General features: G+C 48.3%; 1 protein-coding gene across 2 annotated transcripts in view; it reads right to left on the bottom strand.

Moving 5' to 3' along the window:
- Positions 1–20,893, bottom strand: part of lrrc74b (leucine rich repeat containing 74B) — a 110,265-nt gene that overhangs the window by 88,221 nt on the left and 1,151 nt on the right. For both annotated transcript variants that reach the window (XM_072475707.1, XM_072475632.1), the window contains exons 2-3: positions 12,609–12,765; positions 11,545–11,687 (exon numbers count right to left, since the gene is read on the bottom strand). In XM_072475707.1, the coding sequence (XP_072331808.1) occupies positions 11,545–11,687; positions 12,609–12,765 (300 nt within the window). The remainder of the gene's footprint in view (positions 1–11,544; positions 11,688–12,608; positions 12,766–20,893) is intronic.

The following is a 20,893-nucleotide window of genomic DNA, read 5'->3' as shown; positions in this document are numbered from 1 at the left end:
CGCTCAACGCCTTCCTCCCTGCCTGACCGGTACATACTTATCAAGAACACGCAGTAGCTGATCCTTGAACAAGCCCCACTTATCGAGTGTGCCCAACACTTGCAGCCAACTTCTCCACCTTATCCCCCCCAAGTCATGTCTAATGGCATCATAATTGCCCTTCCCCCAGCTATAACTCTTGCCTAGCGGTGTATACTTATCCCTTTCCATCATTAACGTAAACGTCACCGAATTGTGGTCACTGTCCCCAAAGTGCTCTCCTACCTCCAAATCCAACACCTGGCCTGGTTCATTACCCAAAACCAAATCCAACGTGGCCTCGCCTCTTGTTGGCCTGTCAACATATTGTTTCAGGAAACCCTCCTGCACACACTGTACAAAAAACGACCCATCTATTGTACTCGAACTATATCTTTTCCAGTCAATATTTGGAAAGTTAAAGTCTCCCATAGTAACTACCCTGTTACTTTCGCTCTAATCCAGAATCATCTTCGCCATCCTTTCCTCTACATCCCTAGAACTATTAGGCCTATAAAAAACTCCCAACAGGGTGACCTCTCCTTTCCTGTTTCTAACTTCAGCCCATACTACCTCGGAAGAAGAGTCCCCATCTAGCATCCTCTCCGCCACCTTAATACTGCTCTTGATTTGCAGCGCCACACCTCCCCCTCTTTTGCCTCCTTCTCTGAGCTTACTAAAACACCTAAACCCCGGAACCTGCAACATCCATTCCTGTCCCTGCTCTATCCATGTCTCCAAAATGGCCACAACATCGAAGTCCCAGGTACCAACCCATGCTGCCAGTTCCCCTACCTTGTTTCGTATACTCCTGGCATTGAAGTAGACACACTTCAAACCACCTACCTGAACACTGGCCCCCTCCTGCGACGTCAAATCTGTGCTCCTGACCTCTATACTCTCATTCTCCCTTACCCTAAAACTACAATCCAGGTTCCCATGCCCCTGCTGCATTAGTTTAAACCCCCCCAAAGAGCACTAACAAATCTCCCCCCCCAGGATATTTGTGCCCCTCAGGTTCAGATGTAGACCATCCTGTCTGTAGAGGTCCCACCTTCCCCAGAAAGAGCCCCAGTTATCCAGAAATATGAATCCCTCCCGCCTGCACCATCCCTGTAGCCACGTGTTTAAATGCTCTCTCTCCCTATTCCTCATCTCACTATCACGTGGCACGGGCAACAACCCAGAGATAACAACTCTGTTTGTTCTAGTTCTGAGCTTCCATCCTAGCTCCCTGAAAGCCTGCCTGACATCCTTGTCCCCTTTCCTACCTATGTCGTTAGTGCCAATGTGGACCATGACTTGGGGCTGCTCCCCCTCCCCCTAAGGACCCGGAAAACACAATCCGAGACATCACGTACCCTTGCACCTGGGAGGCAACATACCAAACGTGAGTCTCTCACGCTCCCACAAAATCTCCTATCTGTGCCCCTGACTATAGAGTCCCAAATTACTAATGCTCTGCTCCTCTCCCCCCTTCCCTTCTGAGCAACAGGGACAGACTCCGTACCAGAGGCCCGTACCCCATGGCTTACCCCTGGTAAGTCCCCCCCCCCACAAGTATCCAAAGCGGTATACTTGTTTCTCAGGGGAACGGCCGCAGGGGATCCCTGCACTGACTGCTTTTTCCCAGTCCCTCTTACAGTTACCCACCTATCTCCAATCTTTGGTGTAACTAATTCCCTGAAGCTGCTATCTATGACCCCTTCTGCCTCCCGAATGATCCGAAGTTCTTCCAACTCCAGCTCCAGTTCCCTAACTCGGTCTTGGAGGAGCTGGAGATGGCAGCACTTCCTGCAGGTAAAATCAGCAGGGACACTAACTGCATCCCTCACCTCAAACATCCTGCAGGAGGAACATTGCACTCCCTTCCCTGCCATTCCTCTAACTTTCTACCAAGATCTGGCTAACAACTAAATTAAATTTTTTATAAAAAATAATAATATAATAAAATATGGTACTTACCTCAGACCAATGGGTTTTATTATTAGGTTAGAGGAGGAGGGCGGGTGGGAGACACTACACGTGTAGCGTCTCGGGTTTCCTCTCCACCAGAATTTATTGGTGAGGGTCTTCCCAGACGTCCGCGGGTCGACTTCCTGTTCCCGCCTAAAACACTAATTTAAAAAAAAAAATTCTCAGCTCCTGCTGAAATTGACTAACCAGCCAGCTCCACTCCCGCCGAAATCGACTGGCCTGCCCCTGCAAAGACAAGTGCTTTTAAAGGACAGACTTACCTCCCAGCAACCACTTCCGCACTGCTCCCGCTGAAACTGACTCACCAGCTGATTCTCCCGCCGAAATCGACTGTCCTGCCCCTGCAAAGACAAGTGCTTTTAAAGGACAGACTTTCCTCCCAGCAACCACTTCCGCACTGCTCCCGCTGAAACTGACTCACCAGCTGATTCTCCCGCCGAAATCGACTGTCCTGCATGCTTACCTTCAGTAACTGGTGTACGAGGACACCCAGGTCTTGTTGCACATTCCCCTCTCCTAATTTATGGCCAGTCAGATAATACTTCATCTGCCATTAATTTGCCCACTCTTTTTTAAAAAATTTGGAGTACCCAATTCATTTTTTTCCAATTAAGGGGCAATTTAGCATGGCCAATCCACCTAGCTTGCACATCTTTGGGTTGTGGGGGCGAAACCCACGCAAACACGGGGAGAATATGCAAACTCCACATGGACAGTGACCCAGAGCTGGGATCGAATCTGGTGCCTTGATGCCGTGAGGCTGCAGTGCGAACCCACTGCGCCATTGTGCTGCCCCCTTAATTTGCCCATTCAGCTTGTCCACATCACACTGAAGGATGTCTGCACCTTCCTCACAGCTCACCCTCCCACCCAACATTGTATCATCTGCAAATTTGGAGATATTACATTTTGTTCCCTCATCTAAATCATTAATATGTAATGTGAATTGCTGGGGCCCTAGCACTGATCCCTGTGGTACCCCACTGGTCACTGCCTGCCAATTTGAAAAAGACCCGTTAATTCCTACTCTTTTGTTTCCTGTCTGCAAACCAGTTTTCTATCCATCTCAATACACTACCCCATATCCCATACATTTTAATTTTACACACTAATCTCGTATTGAAACTTTGTCAAAAGCTTTCTGTAAGTCCAAATATACGGCATCCACTGGCTCCCCCTTGTCAACTCTTCTAGTTACATCCTCAAAGAATTTCAGTAGAATTGTCAAGCATGATTTCCCCTTCATAGATCTATGACGACTCTGTCCGATCCTGCCACTGTTTTCTCAGTGCCCTGCTATAAAATCTTTGATAAATGGATTCTCGAAATTTCCCCACTACTGCCGTCAGGCTTACTGATCTATAATTCCCTGTTTTCTCTCTACCTCCCTTTTTAAATTAGCTACCCTCCTATCTGCAAAAATCTCTGTTCCAGAGTCGATAGAATCCTGGAAGATGACCACCAATGTATCCACTATTTCTAGAGTCACTTCCTTAAGTACTCTGGAACATAGATTATCAGGCCCTGGGGATTTATCAACCTTCAATCCCATCAATTTCCCACTAATATTGATCTCCTTCAGTTCCTCCCTCTCAATAAACCCTGCATCGCCCAACATTTCTGGTATCTGATTTGTGTCCTCAGTTGTGAAGACAGAACCAAAGTATGTGTTTAGTTGCTCAGCCATTTCTTTGTCCCCTATTATACATTCCCCTGTTTCTGTCTGTAAGGGACCTACATATGTCTTCACCAATCTTTATCTCTTCATGTACCTATTGAAACTTTGTCAGTTTTTGTTTCCTGCAAGCTTACTCCATTTTCCCCTTCTTAATCTATCCCTTGGTTCTTCATTGCCGAATTCTAAACTGCTCCCAATCCTCAATCCTGTTGTTTTTTTTGTCCAATTTGTATGCTTCTTCCTCGGATCGAATACAATCTCTACTTTCCCTTGTAAACCATGTATTGGCCACCTTTCCAGTTTTACTTCTGTGCCAGACACAAATAAACAATTGCTGCAGTTACCCCCTGGCGCTCCTTGAATGTTTCCCATTGCCAATGTCATCCCTTTAAGTAATATTACCCAATTGCCAACTCACATCTCATATCATCATTTCTTTTATTAAGATTCAGGACCCCAGTCTCAGAATCACCTACTTCGCTCTCCATCTTGATGAAAAATTCTGTATTATGGTCACTCATTCCTAAGGCCACCTGTGCTAATATGGTAGCGGTCACTTTAACTCCCATTGACTGTGGCAACCGCAGGCTGCACAGTTGAAGGCTATTGCTAATGAGGAATTGCCAATTCTTGTCATGTGAGCACTTCACAGCTCCCAAGTGGATTTCCATGGTACATGTGCCATGAAGCAGGCGGTTGTTACTGCCTAGCATCCTAATCAGACCGCGAGGCTTGGACACGTTCTGAACTCCGGAGGCATCAACATAGAGGCAGCAGCCAACATTAGAACACCCAAGAGCTGGGAGTCAGCACTGGGGACATCACCGCGATCAGAGGGCGGGGGAGTGGACCAGGGATGGAATCAGCAATCTGTCCAGGTAACAATCCAGCAGGAGTCTGGGGTGCAGGGTCTGGGGTCCAGTGCCCAGGGACCACCGCTGCGGCCCGGGGTGTGCATGCAGGGTGTGTTGGATGGTACCCTGAGAGACAAGCAGGGGATGTGAGGGTGGGGAACGCTTGGTGGAATCAGAGGGTACCCGGGTGGAAGCCATATCTGATGGTCAGTCTCACACCGTCTCCAATTCCTTACAGATATTACACTATGGGTGATATCTTGGACCCCACGGAATCTGCCCTTGCGGTGGCGTTAGCAAGTCAGGTGGCCAGATGCCGGAAAAAGCGACTGCAGCAGCATCGATGGAGGCTCGATGCAGTGGCCCTTGTGCAGGGCCCTGCCCTACACCGAGGACCCGTCCACCCATGAAGCCAGGGAGGGACCCAGAAGAGGAGGCTGGCGACAGCCCAAGGTGTACAGGCATCGCTGGTCCTTACATCATGTGCCGCAGAAGGCTCTACCTCAACAAGGAGATGGTGCGGCACCTGTGCCGTGTCCTTGCGGACTTGGCACCGCATGGAGGAGGAGGATTGGCGCACCCGGTGGCTGTCAGCTTTCACCCACCGAGGTGTGGGGGGGGTGCGATGGTGGGGGAGGGCGGAAGAGATACACCTTGGATGGGCTGGCACCATGCGGGAGAATGCGCATGTGGTCAGAGGAAAGGATCATCATGCTGGCATGAACTCTCGTGTGACAGATTATCTGGGTGAGGACCAGTACCAGGCGCAGGGGGTAGCAGACCTGACCAGTGCCAGGGAGCCAATGCCAACACACCCGTGCGGACCAGTGGAGGTTGTTGAAATTTACGGCACTGGCTGGAGGTTCTCCTGGTGATACTCCACGAACTGATGGCCATTACCTCCCAGGCGGCACTGACTGACCTGCGTCTGATCCTCTGATCCCCTCGGGGGAACTGGGTACTCCATCTGGACTTGACCCCATCCATCAGCTTGACCAGGTCAGCATCCGCAAATTGTGGAGCTGGTCTGCGTGGTGGCATGACTGTGTGCTGTCGGGGGTTTGCTCTGCGGGATCGGTTTAAGTGTTACTCCCCCTCATTAGCAGGGAGCTGTTGGGCGCGGACCGGCGAATCAGCCGGTGGACAGTCATTTGCAACGTGAAGCCCGTGGAGCATCATTAAGTGCCCTAATTAACGTTGATACCGGTGATGGCCTCACTGGGTTGCCCTTCGAGAAACACCCGGCAATTCCCGTTCGCTTTTACTATGGAAAAGGTACTGGGAAAACTATTACAGGTAAAGGTTGACAAGTCTGCTGGACCAGGTGGCTCCAGTCAAGTGGCTGCAGAGATAGTAGATCTATTGGTTGTGATCTTTAAAAATTCCCAATTCTAGAAGGGTCCCAGCAGATTGAAAATCACTGATGTAACATTTCTTTCAAAGAAAGCAGGAAACCATAGTTCAGTTAGGCTGACAGCAGTCGTAGGGAAAATGCTAGAATCCATTATTAAAGAGATTATAGGCCAGTAATTTAGAAAATATTAATGCAATCAGGCTGGGGCAGGTGTCGCGTCCATAGGAGGCCATTCAGAGGCCGCTGAGGCATCCTTGAATGCAGAAAGGCCAATGCAGGTAGACACAGCAGGTAGAAGGGGAGCTCCGGTAGCCAGAAAGACCCTCGTTTTCCGACTGTCTTAAGAGTCCTGGTGAAGGCTGTCACAACCAGGAGGGATACTGATGCCAAGGGATAGGAGGAAGCCACCCTACCTCACCACGGCCTGGGCCAGGATTCTCCATTGCAAGTCTGCTAGAGAGGAAGGAGAGTTTGGTGCTCAGCCAAATCTCCCATTGACTGCAGCAGGACCGGCGAATCCCGCTGATGTAAAAGGCCGGAGAATCCCACCCGTGAACCAAGGTCAGCGGCCATGACTTGGTTTGGCATACCTGGATCCAATTTTTGAACTTGGCAAGGGTAGATTCCGAATGGGCATTGTCCAGTTTGGGGGACAGGGGAAGGGTGCAAGTTCATTGCTGCAATCAAGCGTGTGGGTTTTAAGGAATACCAGAGCACTCATTAGCTGGTGCGGCTCAATGTTAGAAGAACTGAAGCCTTGGGTCCATCAAAGGGTCAGGGGCCCAAAGGGGTGGTGATGTTCTCCTGCATCTGGGGGGTGGTCCGAATTGGCAGGGCAGCATGGAATGGCGTTGGAGATGAAGGGTTGAGTTAACAATGGAGCTCAGCACTTACTTCCAGGAGAAATTAAGCCACAACCATGGATTGAGGCTGGGGTGCCAAACCTTGTGATACGCAACAGCCATGAACTGGGAGTGCTGGACTTCAAAGGCGAGCAAGGAAGGGGGCCCTCAGGTCGCAGAGAGGCTAGCGCCTCAGAGGAAGGCAAGAGCCTGGTGGACTGAATTGTGACTACATGAGGGTGAAAGTAATGAATGGACTTCTTGTCCACCAGAATAACCTCAGTTATGCGCTGGTCACCGAAACATTTCAATGCGGCAGATACCAACTGCGCCAGGCAGAATGTGTGGAAAATTTAGTCAGTGTGGTATGTGTCATGGGTGGGATTCTCTGTCCCCGCCAGTCCCATTTTCTGGTGTGACGTGCACCCGCCAGCAGCGGAATCCTCCGATCCGGCAGCCGGCCAATGGGGTTTCCCATTGTGGCCATTCCACGCCATCGGGAAAACCGGGGGCGTGGGTGCGCTGCTGGCGATGCGGATGATCCTGCCCACGGAGAATCTCTCAGCATATCTGACCGCCTGTTTTCATCCCTCAGGTGAGCCAGCCAGCAGAGCCAGTTAAGCGGCCAACGACTCTCCCTTGACACCCAAGACCTCTCAGGATGCACCTGTAGCACACCATCTCTTAGCACCAATCACCAGTGCAGATGCTGGCACGTCGGGAGGCACAACTGTTTCGGATTTGTTGGTAAGGCATATCACGTTCACTGGTCCACATGGTGTGGGAAGGGAATGCCCAGTGCACCAGTAGTCGGAGGGTTGCTGGAGACAAGTCGACATTGAGTTCGAGGATGATAACTGGCCTCTGAAGTTGTCATAAGGCAGCAAATGCTGCATGACCAGTGGGATGCAAGAGATCTTTCAGAAGTTGGGTCATGGAGGAGTTCTTGTGGAGCACGAGTGCTGCGATGATCCTTAGCTCCAAGTACATGGCCTTATCTATTGAGAGAGTGACGACTCTAATGGAGTGACAGCTCCATGAGTGGCATGAGGCTTTCCTGGGGTTGCGCTTGCACCTGCAAACCCTCACAGATGCACTGACCTCAGGAACTGCAGCAGTTCAAGGCAGGTCATCTTCTCAAGGGCAAAGAAGATTGGACAATAAATGCTAGTCTAGCCAGCCCTCCCAGATCCTGTAAATGATTTTTTAAAAAAATCATGTGGGAGAAGGATGCAGCAAATAGTCTCATTGATTATTTCCCATCCTTCATTGGTGAGCAAGGAATTGGGGATGCACTGCACAAAGGTGGGCTGTCATCTATTTGGACTCTTCTTATGGTGCCCCAGGTGAGGGCAGCAGCTCTTCCACCTCTCTGCCAGTTACCACGCCATCCTCCAAGTCTGAAGCGCTGAGGACTGTCCAGCCATGTCATTGCTAGCATCTTGCCAGGTGGTGGTGGCTAGGATACTGGATCGAACCCCCAATATTTTATTTTATTATGTAAGAGTTCATGAAAAAATAGGGTTTGGTTATTTTTAATACAAAACTTAATTATTAGGTACAATATTAAATTGATTTTAACTTCAAACTCGAAATGAACAGCTACAATTACACCTCAACACCACTACTCCATTTCCCATGAAACAACAAGAAAAAAAAAGTTCTCAATCCACCTTTAACAAGCAATACCGAAAGTGATAATTGCATTCCAAAAGAGATCCTGGCTCTTGCGAGAATCCTTTCAGATTCTATCTGAATGTTGTTAAATGTTTCAGCCTTTTTCCTGGTCTCCAGACAAGGTTGCTCTGTGTTTAAATATTGTCACTTTTTAAGCTGGGAAAGAAAACTGCCTCTCTTGGAGATTACTTCCCTTCAGTTTTCGCCCGACACACCAACCTTCTCAAACTTTCTAAATGGCTGTGTCTCTCTGAGCTTCACCCAGCACTGACCTCATCTCCCTCAAGGTGAAAAAAAAGTATCTTTGCAGGCTGCAAATAATTAACTCTAGGGACTTCCCTCGTCAAACCACACTAACCCCCGACTTTTAACCCTTAAATTGCCCACTACATTTATAATCCTAAAGTCTTCCATTCATCACACACTGATCACAACTAGAGGTTTGTAATGGATGCTTTTGTTTTCTTTTTCCATCACAGCACTCTGTTAATGAGCCAAAAGGATTTGTTTTGCTTTGTAAAGTATTTTCACCATTAATCACTTATTGCACTCAAGCCCTAAGTGTCTGTGTGCTCTATTTGTGTCAGCTTCATCATCTCCTGGGGGCAGCACGGTAGCATTGTGGATAGCACAATTGCTTCACAGCTCCAGGGTCCCAAGTTCGATTCCGGCTTGGGTCACTGTATGTGCGGAGTCTGCACATCCTCCCCGTGTGTGCGTGGGTTTCCTCCGGTTTCCTCCCACAGTCCAAAGATGTGCAGGTTAGGTGGATTAGCCATGATAAATTGACCTTAGTGTCCAAAATTGCCCTTAGTGTTGGATGGGGTTACTGGGTTATGGGGATAGGGTGGAGGTGTTGACGTTGGGTTGGGTGCTCTTTCCAAGAGCTGGTGCAGTCTCAATGGGCCGAATGACCTCCTTCTGCACTGTAAATTCTATGTTATTTCCTATTGAGAGATCCAGGTTATCAAACTTAATCATGAGTCTAATGGGGTCATGGAATGGCTAAGTGTTAGATGTCTGGGATTGACATGGTGCCTATTGAGTATGCGGGAAGGAAGGGCATGCCAGTCCAGTTGAAAAAAATGCTGAACATAAGACATTACTTTAGATTTTTGATGGATATTCTAAGATTTTTTGACTGTAGCATTGTAAGGGTTTTAACTTCTGGATTTTATATTAGAACTAAAATTTTGTTTCCCATCTTTTTATAATCTTTAATTTTTTGATATACTTAGCGACTGAAAGTGTGTTGCATGTTTCAGTTCTTTAATAAATTTGTAAATCGATTAGTAAAACATAACATAGTATTCGTGTAGTATTCCGTATACAACTTCAAAGAGCCCTTCTCTGTAAACTCCGAAGTGGGGAAGTACATTTTTGAAGACACACTCCCAGACCTTTACGCAAACATATGAATTAGGAGTAGGGATAGGCCACTTGGCCCCTTGAGCCGGCACCGGTAATCAACAAAGCCATGGCTGATTTGATTGTAACTTGAACTCCACATTCCTGCCTACGCCGATAACCTTTCACCCCCATGTTTGTTATGGATGAGGGCAGCACGGTGGTGCAATGGGTTAGCACTGTGGCCTCACAGCACTGAGGTCCCAGATTCGATCCCGGCTCTGTCACTGTCTGTGTGGAGTTTGCACATTCTCCCCGTGTTTGCATGGGTTTCGCCCCCACAACCCAATAATGTGCAAGCTAGATGGATTGAACATGCTAAATTGCCCCTTTATTGGAAAAAATGAATTGGGTGCTCTGAATTTATAATTTAAAAAAAAAAAAGTTTCGTTATGGGCGGCATGGCAGCACAGTGGTTAGCACTGTTGTTTCACATCGCCAGGGACCCGGGTTCGATGCCCAGCTTGAGTCACTGTCTGTGCAGAGTCCGTACGTTCTCCCCGTGTCTGCATAGGTTTCCTCTGGGTGCCCCGGTTTCCTCCCACAAAGTCCCAAAAGATGTTCTTGTTGGGTAAATCTGACATTCTGAATTCTCCCTCGGTGTACGAACAGACGCCAGAGTGTGGTGACTAGGAGATTTTCACAGTAACTTGATTGCAATGTTAATGTAAGCCTACTTGTGACACTAATAAAGATTATTATCAAACATCTATCTATCTAGCTCTACTTTAAAAATATTCAAAGACTCTGTGTCCTCTGCCTTTTGAGTAAGAGACTAATGACCCTCAGAGAGAAAGAAATTCTCTTTGTCTCTGTCTTAAATGAGCGATCACTCATTTCTAAACAATGACCCTTAGTTCTAGATTTTGCAAAAAGAGGAAACATCCTCTCCACGTTCACCCTGTCAATACCCCTCAGCATAAGGTTTCAATCAAGTCTTCTCTTACTCGTCTGAATTCTACTGGATACAAACATAACCACTCCAACAAGGCAACTTTTAACGTAGCTGATAATTATGAAAAAAGATTATCTGGGAGAAGGTGATATTTCTTGATCATCATCTTCCTTTAAGGCCATTTAGTCAGACCCAAAACAACTGTCTGCAGGAGGTGGGTACTTTGAACGCAGGTGAAGGTGATTATTGGGGAAGTAATCCTGATCAGAAATAGTCTCAGAAGGAGTGACGATTATAATTCACTTCAAGATGCTAAAAGTCTGAAGCATAGCATGAAAGATTTTTGATTTCCACTTGAGGGGGACCAAAATATTTCAAATAGTTAAACTGGAAAATATAAGTGTTCTGAATGTTATAATGCAAACAGGAAAGAAGATTTAATAGGAGTCCCAGGAAGCTTTATAAGGTCCTGTGGGGCAGTGGGTAGCATCCCTGCCTCTAAGCCAGAAGCCCCAGGTCCTACTAGCCAAAAAAGTTGCATTCATAACACGGTCAATAGATTATGTATCAACCTGCAAAATCCTTCCAACACACACCAATGGTAGGCAGTAAGAGGGGAGACTCCTGGTCAGCCATGTTTGACGCAGAGTGGTACCTCTCAGGCTATAAGCCTCTGGCGACAGCAACCTGTTCCAGGACAATTCTGGTTATGGGAACAGGCAAGTCTGCCTTGTGCAGGAAGAGAAACAAAGAGAAGCTTTATTAGGTTAAGTGATAACAGACTGCCAATAAGAAAAGTGTGAAAGTTCTTCCAAACATATACACAATAAAAAACATTTAACCTGAGGTCCAAGTCCATAATGCATCATAACTAGTTCTGTACAATTCATGTTGCGCAGGAAGTATGAGATTGGTACCACACCATACGCTTCACATGCTTGTTTATATTTGGTCTTCCCTGTATGATCATAGACGTTCAAACTTTCTGAAATAAAACCATACAAAGTTAGCAAGTCCTTTGTTACAATATGAAATGCAATGTATTCTAGCCTTATTTAAATTAATATTTTAAGCCCAGTATAATCTGTCACAGCTCAGTGCTCTTTCCTTGCTGCTGCATGGCCTTCTGCAATCCCACCCAAGTGACCATTCTTTATGTATCGGACTTTGAGGGACACTACATAGCAGGCCATGCCAACTTTCTTACAACCCCAACACATGCACATCTTCGTGCAGGGGCCGCAGGACAGTAATGAGGATTTGAAATTCTGGCTGATCTTCTCCAGCCTTTCCAGGTCCTTTAAGGTCAATTGTGGGACTTCAGCTGCTACCTGTTAATTCAGACCTGGAATCAAACTGTAGCATTTTTGGTCTCTTTGGTTTAGTTACAATTGCTTTTACTTATTCAGCCATTGGAAATTTTTAGATCGCTATTTAAAGACATTTTCTCTTCTTTCCTTAGGTTTTCTGCTGCTGCTGACTCTCAATTCTCCTACGATATTTATGTGCACATGAAAAACAATTAAAGACTACCATACGAGGTTAAAGTTTATATAAATAGGGCAGCAACTAATGAACCTATTTGTCAAGTTAATCAAACAAGAGTGAAATCTTAAATTGATTTCCCTCCTCCCTAACCCACAAATATTGAAGCCAATTGCACTCCTATTCCGAAACCAGATATTATCTGGCTCATCACAAACAAGGGATTAAAACCATGGTTCACTGCCACACCAGGCACTGGAATTATCCACTAAAGCATGGAGATTAGTTTATGGGCAGTCCTTTAAACCTTCAGGTGGTATAGAACTTGGATCAAGTTTCAATATATTTATTTGTACCTCCCATTGCTTATAAAGACTATTTTGGGCTTCACATGAATCCGTTGGCATTGTCAGTTTCTTACCATCTGTATCCATATCGAATCCTCCTTCACTTAACACATCATCATCAGAAATCTCCTCAAATGATTCGACAGATGGTTTGTCAGAAGGAAAGATTTTTTTGCAGGTTTCTTGGTTATCCTCCTTTACCTGAAAACTGGTACGTAATCGAGCAACTGTCTGGAAAGTTTAAAATTGGAATGAATTCACACTGATTAACCTACATTAGCATCCGTTATTTTAAAGTATAATAGCAAATCACATGCCCAGTCTCAAATTATGAAATGGACAACTATTGTGAGCAATATTACAGTGTTTCACTTGGAAAACTGATCAAAGATGACTGTGACTATTGCTGAAAAAAGTCATGTTGCTAAAACTTTTCATCCTGCACTGATCAGGACAAAGGTGAGAATGCCAAATTTCAAACGATCACAACAATTTGTACTATAGGAGAAAAGGGAGCTAATTGGTTGGTAAGTTGACTTTTCTTGAAGTCGCAGTTTCCAAAAGTGTGTCTGTAATGTCCTGACAGACGGGTAAGCACCAGGTGGATCAGCGAATTAACGATTTATTCAAGTAAGAAACTTTAAGGTTTCCCATAACCAGATTTTAAACTTTATGCAATACTTCCAAACTGGGCCATAGTATAAACCAAGAAATAATGAGGGCTTGTGAGAAGGATACAGCAGTAATCATGGGTGATTTTAACATGCATATTGACTGAATTAATCAAATTGGCAAGGGTAGCCTCGAGGGAGATTTCATAGCATGTATGAGGGATTGTTTCTTAGAGCAATGTGTTATGGAGCCAACCAGGGAGCAGGCTATTTTAGATTTAGTATTGCATATCAAAGAAGGATTGATAAATAGCCTTGTCATTAATGATCCTCTTGGGGGACATCCGGTTGCGGCTATGCCTAGGTAGGTCGCATGTTCGGCAGCTCCCGCCGGGAACGGACTTTTGGGCTCTTCAGAGGCGCCACAACGGCAATTGTTCGACAGCTTCCAGTGTGGGAAGGTCACAGCAATGTCCCCCCGACATTATATGGATTGGACCAGGAGTGGAGCGGTTAAAAAAGTGATCCTGGTGCAGCGAAAAGTGCGAAGGAGGAAAAGCAAGATGGCGGCGGGTCGAGACCAAGCAGCGTGGGCGTAGTGGTCACAGGAGCAGCAGGAGTTTCTTAAACGCTGCTTTGAGGAGCTGAGGACAGAAATGCTGGCGCCAATGAGGATGGCGATTGAGAAGCTTGTGGAGACCCAGAAGGCCCAAGGGGCAGCGATCCGGGAGGTGCGGCAAAAAGCTTCGGAGAACGAGGACAAGATCTTAGGCCTGGCGGTGAAGGTGGAGGCGCACGAGGCGCTGCACAAGAGGTGGGCGGAAAACTTCGAGGACTCGGAGAATAGGTTGAGGAGGAAGAATCTTCGGATTCTGGGTCTCCCTGAAGGAGTGGAGGGGTCCGATGCCGGGGCATATATGAGCACGATGCTCAATTCGCTGATGGGCGCTGGAGATTTCCCGAGGCCCCTGGAGCTGGATACGGCTCATCGGGTCCTGGCAAGGAGAGTCAAAGCCAACGAGCCACCAAGGGCTGTAGTGGTGAGGTTCCACCGCTTTATGGACAGAGAGTGTGTCCTGAGATGGGCCAAAAAAGAGCGGAGCAGCAGGTGGGAGAACACGGCGATCCGAATTTATTAGGACTGGAGTGCGGAGGTGGCTAAGAAGAGGGCTGGTTTCAACCATGCTAAGGCGGTGCTCCATCGGAAGGGGGTGAAGTTCGGGATGCTGCAGCCAGCGCGATTGTGGGTCATGTTCCAAGATTGGCACCACTATTTTGAAACGCCTGATGAGGCATGGAACTTTATACAGACTGAAAAGTTGGACTCAAATTGAGGGTTTGTCGTGGGGGGATGTTTACTGTGTTTACCGCGTTTGGGGAATGTTCTTTTTGTTTGAGTGCTGGGTGGGGATGGATGAATGGATTTGATGTGGGGGCTGTGGGAGAGTGTGGGCATCGGTGTTGGAGGGGCAGGGCCCCACGGAGGAAGAGGCGGGGTGGAGGCCCGGGGATGGGGAGTTGGCGTAAGGCCACAAAAAGGAGCTGCGCCAGAGGGGGCAGGGCCGGCTCAGGAAAGTGCGGGCTTTTTCCCGCGTTAAGGAAGGATTGGGGCGAGGCCGGGGGGAAGGGCGGTGCTGGAGAGGAGTGCACACTGACCGCCAAGGGCTGGGGGGATTCTCACAATGAGGGGGTCGATGGAATGGCGGGAGAGACCGGGGTCAGCAGAAGTCAGCTGACTTACAGGAGTGTCATGGGGGGAGCAAAATGACTAGACGAGGATCTAGCGGGGCGGGGGGGGGGGGGGGGGGGGGGGGAGACTGGGTTGCTGCTGCATTGGCCAAAAGGGAGCTGGAAGTCGGAGAGGTAGTCGGGGCGGGGGTCCGCCGCCTGGGGGACTGGAGGGTGCGGGAGGCGCGGGCACGTGGCTGGCCTAGAAAAGGAGATGGCTAGTCGGCGGAGGGAGAAGTAGCCCCGATCCAGCTGATAACTTGGAATGTGAGGGGCCTGAACGGGCCGGTCAAGAGGGCCCGGGTGTTCGCGCACTTAAAGGGACTGAAGGCAGACGTGGTTATGTGGTTATGCTCCAGGAGACACATCTGAAGGTGGCAGATCAGGTTAGGCTGAGAAAGGGATGGGTAGGTCAGGCCTTTCATTCAGGGCTGGATGCGAAGAACAGAGGGGTTGCAATACTGGTGGGGAAGCGGGTGTCGTTCGAGGCACTGAATATTGTAGTGGATAATGGAGGTCGATATGTGATGGTGAGTGGTAGGTTGCAAGGGGTGCGGGTGGTACTGGTGAACATATATGTCCTGAATTGGGATGATGCCGGATTTATGAAACGCATGCTGGGTCGGATTCCGGATCTGGAGGTAGGAAGCTTGATAATGGGGGCGGACTTCAACACGGTGCTGGACCCAGCACTGGACCGTTCTAGGTCCAGGACAGGTAAGAGGCAGGCTGTGGCCAAGGTGCTCAGGGGGTTTATGGACCAGATGGGGGGAGTGAATCCATGGAGGTTTGCCAGGCCACTGGCCAGGAAATTTTCCTTCTTTTCCCGCGTCCATAGAGCCTACTCCCGGATAGATGTTTTCATTTTGAGTAGGGCGCTAATCCTGAAAGTGGAGGGAACGGAATATTCAGCCACAGCCATCTCGGACCATGCCCCGCATTGGGTGGAGCTGAAGTTGGGGGTGGAGAGGGACAAGCACCCGCTGTGGCGCCTCGATGTGGGACTGTTGGCGGATGAGGGGGGTGCGCGTGGGTGCGTATTGAAAGATAATTGGAGGCCAACGACAACGGGGAGGTGCAGGTGGGGGCAGTCTGGGAGGCGTTGAAGGCGGTGGTCAGAGGAGAGCTAATCTCCATTAGGGCCCACAGGGAGAAAAGAGAGGGGAGGTAGAGGATGGTGGGGGAGATTCTAAGGGTAGACAGGAGGTATGCAGAGGCCCCAGAGGAGCGGCTACTTAGGGAACGACGGAACCGCCAGACGGAATTCGACCTGTTGACCACAGGGAAAGCAGAGGCACAGTGGAGGAACGCGCAAGGTGCGACGTACGAGTATGGGGAGAAGGCGAGTCGGATGCTGGCACATCAGCTTCGTAAGAGGGTGGCAGCGAGGGAGATTGGTGGAGTTAAGGATAGAGGGGGGAATACGGTGCGAATAAACAAGGTATTTAGGGACTTCTATGGGGATCTGTACAGGTCTGAGCCCCCAGCGGGGAGGAGAGGATGCGACGATTCCTAGATTAGCTGAGGTTCCCGAGAGTGGAGGAGGTGGCTGGTGTGGGGGTGCCGATTGGGCTGGAGGAGCTGGTTAAAGGATTACAAAGAACAAAGAAATGTACAGCACAGGAACAGGCCCTTCGGCCCTCCAAGCCCGTGCCGACCATACTGCCCGACTAAACTACAATCTTCTACACTTCCTGGGTCCGTATCCTTCTATTCCCATCCTATTCATATATTTGTCAAGATGCCCCTTAAATGTCCCTATCGTCCCTGCCTCCACTACCTCCTCCGGTAGTGAGTTCCAGGCACCCACTACCCTCTGCGTAAAAAACTTGCCTCGTACATCTACTCTAAACTTTGCCCCTCTCACCTTAAACCTATGCCCCTAAAAAGCCTTGGGATTTTCCTTAACCCTATTTGCCAATGACTTTTCATGACCCCTTCTAGCCCTCCTGACTCCCTGCTTAAGTTCCTTCCTACTTTCCTTATATGCCACACAGGCTTCGTCTGTTCCCAGCCTTTTAGCCCTGACAAATGCCTCCTTTTTCTTTTTGACGAGGCCTACAATATCATTCGTCATCCAAGGTTCCCGAAAATTGCCGTATTTGTCTTTCTTCCTCACAGGAACATGCCTGTCCTGTATTCCTATCAACTGACACTTGAAAGCCTCCCACATGTCAGATGTTGATTTGCCCTCAAACATCCGCCCCCAATCTATGCTCTTCAGTTCCCGCCTAATATTGTTATAATTAGCCTTCCCCCAATTTAGCACATTCATCCTCGGACCACTCTTATCCTTGTCCACCAGTACTTTAAAACTTACTGAATTGTGGTCACTGTTACCGAAATGCTCCCCTACTGAAACATCTACCACCTGGCCGGGCTCATTCCCCAATACCAGGTCCAGTACCGCCTCTTCCCTAGTTGGACTGTTTACATATTGTTTTAAGAAGCCCTCCTGGATGCTCCTTACAAACTCTGCCCCGTCTAAGCCCCTGGCACTAAGTGAGTCCCAGTCAATATTGGGGAAGTTGAAGTCTCCCATCACCACAACCCTGTTGTTTTTACTCTTTTCCAAAATCTGTCTACCTATCTGCTCCTCTATCTCCCGCTGGCTGTTGGGAGGCCTGTAGTATACCCCCAACATTGTGACTGCACCCTTCTTATTCCTGATCTCTACCCATATAGCCTCACTGCCCTCTGAGGTGTCCTCTCGCTGTATAGCTGTGATACTCTCCTGAACAAGTAGCGCAACTCCGCCTCCCCTTTTACATCCCCCTCTATCCCGCCTGAAACATCTAAATCCTGGAACGTTTAGCTGCCAATCCTGCCCTTCCCTCAACCAGGTCTCTGTAATGGCAACAACATCATAGTTCCAAGTAGTAATCCAAGCTCTAAGTTCATCTGCCTTACCCGTAATGCTCCTTGCATTAAAACATATGCACTTCAGGCCACCAGACCCGCTGTGTTCAGCAACTTCTCCCCGTCTGCTCTGCCTCAGAGCCACACTGTCCATATTCCCTAGTTCTCCCTCAACGCTCTCACCTTCTGACCTATTGCTCCCGTGCCCACCCCCCTGCCATACTAGTTTGGGGAGCATGCAGAAGGGGAAGGCCCCGGGGCCGGATGGGTTCCCGGTTGAATTCTACAGGAAATACGTGGACCTGCTGGGCCCGTTGTTAGTGAGGGCTTTTAATAAGGCGAGGGAGGGGGGGGGGACCTTGCCCCCGACAATGTCTAGGGCGCTGATTTCTTTGATCATGAAGCAGGACAAGGATCCATTGCAACGTGGGTCGTATAGACCGATCTCGCTCCTCAATGTTGACGCGAAGCTGCTGGCGAAGATGCTGGTACGAGAATTGAGGGCTGTGTCCCGGGGGTGATTCAGGAGGACCAGACGAGATTTGTGAAGGGTAGGCAGCTAAACACAAATGTGCGGAGGCACCGCAATGTGTTTATGATGCCCTCGGTGGAGGGGGAAGCGGAGGTAGTGGCAGCTACGGACGCGGAGAAGGCCTTTGAACGGGTGGAGTGGGAGTATCTTTGGAAAGTGTTGCGAGGTTTGGGTTCGTGGAGGGGTTCATCAGTTGGGTCAGGCTGCTATATAGAGCCCCAGTGGCGAGTGTGGCTACGAACCGGCGGAGGTTGGAGTACCTTCGGCTATACTGGGGGACGAGGCAGGGGTGCCGCTTATCCCCCTTGTTGTTTGCACTGGCAATTGTGCCGTTAGCCATGGCACTGAGCGAGTCCAGGAAATGGAGGGGACTGGTCCGGGGGTGGGGGTGGGGGGGGGGGACCGGGTGTCGTTGTATGCCGACGACCTGTTGTTGTATGCGGCGGATCCAGTGGAGGGGATGGCGGAGGTCATGCGGATCCTTAGGGAGTTTGGGGACTTTTTGGGGTATAAACTCAACGTAGGGAAGAGTGAGCTCTTTGTGGTGCATTCAGGGGACCAGGGAAGGGGGATAGACGAGCTACCGCTGAAGAGGGTGGAAAGGAGCTTTGGGTACCTAGGGATCCAAGTAGCTAGGACTTGGGGGGCCCTGCACAAGCTACCCACAGAGCGCATATGACAGGGGCGAGGTTGAGTAGGTTCTTTGGGGTGGAGGACAGATGTGGGAGGTGCTCGGGGAGCCCGGCAAATCACGTCCATATGTTCTGGTCGTGCCCGGCGCTGGATGGGTTTTGCGAGGACTATGTCCAAGGTGGTGAACGCCCGGGTCAAGCCGAGCTGGGGATTGGCATCATTTGGGGTATCAGACGAGCCGGGAGTGCAGGAGGAGAAAGAGGCCAGTATTCTGGCCTTTGCGTCACTGGTAGCCCGGCCGAAGAAGACTGGGCACAAATAACTGAGGGAAGGACAGTTGAGGAACAATGGTGGATGTTCAGGAAGTTTTAAATACCTCTCAATTAAAATATATTCCTGAGAGGAAGAGGAATTGTAAAAGGGAGAAAAATGTTCCATGCCTAAACAAGGAAGTCAAGGAAGACATAAAGGCAAAACCTAGGGCATACCATACTGTAAAAACTAGAGGTAAGCTGGAGGATTGGGAGGACTTTAAGGTTCAGCAAAAGGCTACTAAAAATAAAATCAAAAAAGAGCCAAGATGAACTACGTAAGGAAACTAGCAGAAAACAGAAACACTGATACCAAAAGCTTCTAGAAGTATATAAAGAGAATAGCTAAAGTAAATGTTGGTCCTTTAGGGGACGATACTGGTGAGGTAATAATGGGGAACACAGATATGGCAGAGGCACTGAACCAATATTTTGCCTCACGGTAGAGGATAATACATTTTTTAATAATTATCACTCGGGAGATGGTATTGAATAAAAGGCAGATAGGTCTCTGGGACCTGATGTCCTGCACCCTAGGGAATTAAGGGAGATGGCAGCAGAGTTAATAATAATATTAGTTAGGGGATGCATTGGTTTCGATATTTCACAATTCCCTAGATTCTGGAAGAGTCCCAGTGGATTGGAAACACATTAATGTGAAGTTCCTATTCAAAAAGGGAGAGAGGCAAAAAGTACGAAACTATAAACCGGTTAGCTTGACCTCTGTGGTGGGAAGTTGCTGGAATCAATCATTAAGGAGGAGATGACAGAACATTTGGAAATGCAAAGCTCAAGCCAACATTGTCAGCATGGTTTTATGAAGGGTAAGTCATGCTTAACAAACTTGCTCGAGTTCTTTGAGGATGTAACCAGTAAGGTGGATATGGTATATCTAAACTTCCAGAAGGCATTTAGCAAGATGCCTCATAAAAGACTGATTCGGAAGGTGAGATTACAGGGAATTGGGAGTGGCATGCTAGATTGGATTGAGGATTGGCTGACTGACAGAACGCAGAGGGTCGGGATATATGGGTCCTTCTCTGGCGGGGTGCCGCAGGGATCAGTCCTCGGACCTCAAATGTTCACAATCTATATAAATGATCTGGAAGCAGGGACATAGTGTAACATAGCAAAATCTGCAGATGATACAAAAATAGGAAAAAGTGAAGAGGAGGAAAAGATTTTATAGACAGGTATAGATATGCGAGGAGATTGGGCCAAGATTTGGCAGATGGAGTTTAATGTGGAAAAGTGTGAGGTTATATATTGTGACCAGAAAAATAGAAAAGCAAATTGCCTAAATGAAAAGCAGATTCAAAATGCTTCTGGGCAGAGGGATTAGGGTGTCTTTGTTGATGAATCGAAGAAAGTTGGTATGCAGGTACAGCAAGAAATTAAAAAGGCAAATGGAATGTTAACATTTATTACAAAGACTGGATTCTAAAAGTAGAGAAGTATTGTTGCAATTGTTGGTGAGACCCCATCTGGAGTATTGTGTCCAGTTTTGATCTCCTTTTTGAGGAAGGATGTGGTGGAATTGGAGGCAGTTCAGAGGCGTTTCACCAGATTGATTCCAGGGATGAAACGGTTGACGTATGAGAGATTAAACAGTTTGGGTTTATACTCGCTGGAGTTTAGAAGGACGAGAGGGGATCTGATCAAGGTATACAAAATTCTAAAAGGGA

Source organism: Scyliorhinus torazame, chromosome 1 (genome assembly GCF_047496885.1).
Source record: "Scyliorhinus torazame isolate Kashiwa2021f chromosome 1, sScyTor2.1, whole genome shotgun sequence".
Lineage (NCBI taxonomy): Eukaryota > Metazoa > Chordata > Chondrichthyes > Carcharhiniformes > Scyliorhinidae > Scyliorhinus > Scyliorhinus torazame.
This window is presented reverse-complemented; position numbering and strand designations above follow the sequence as displayed.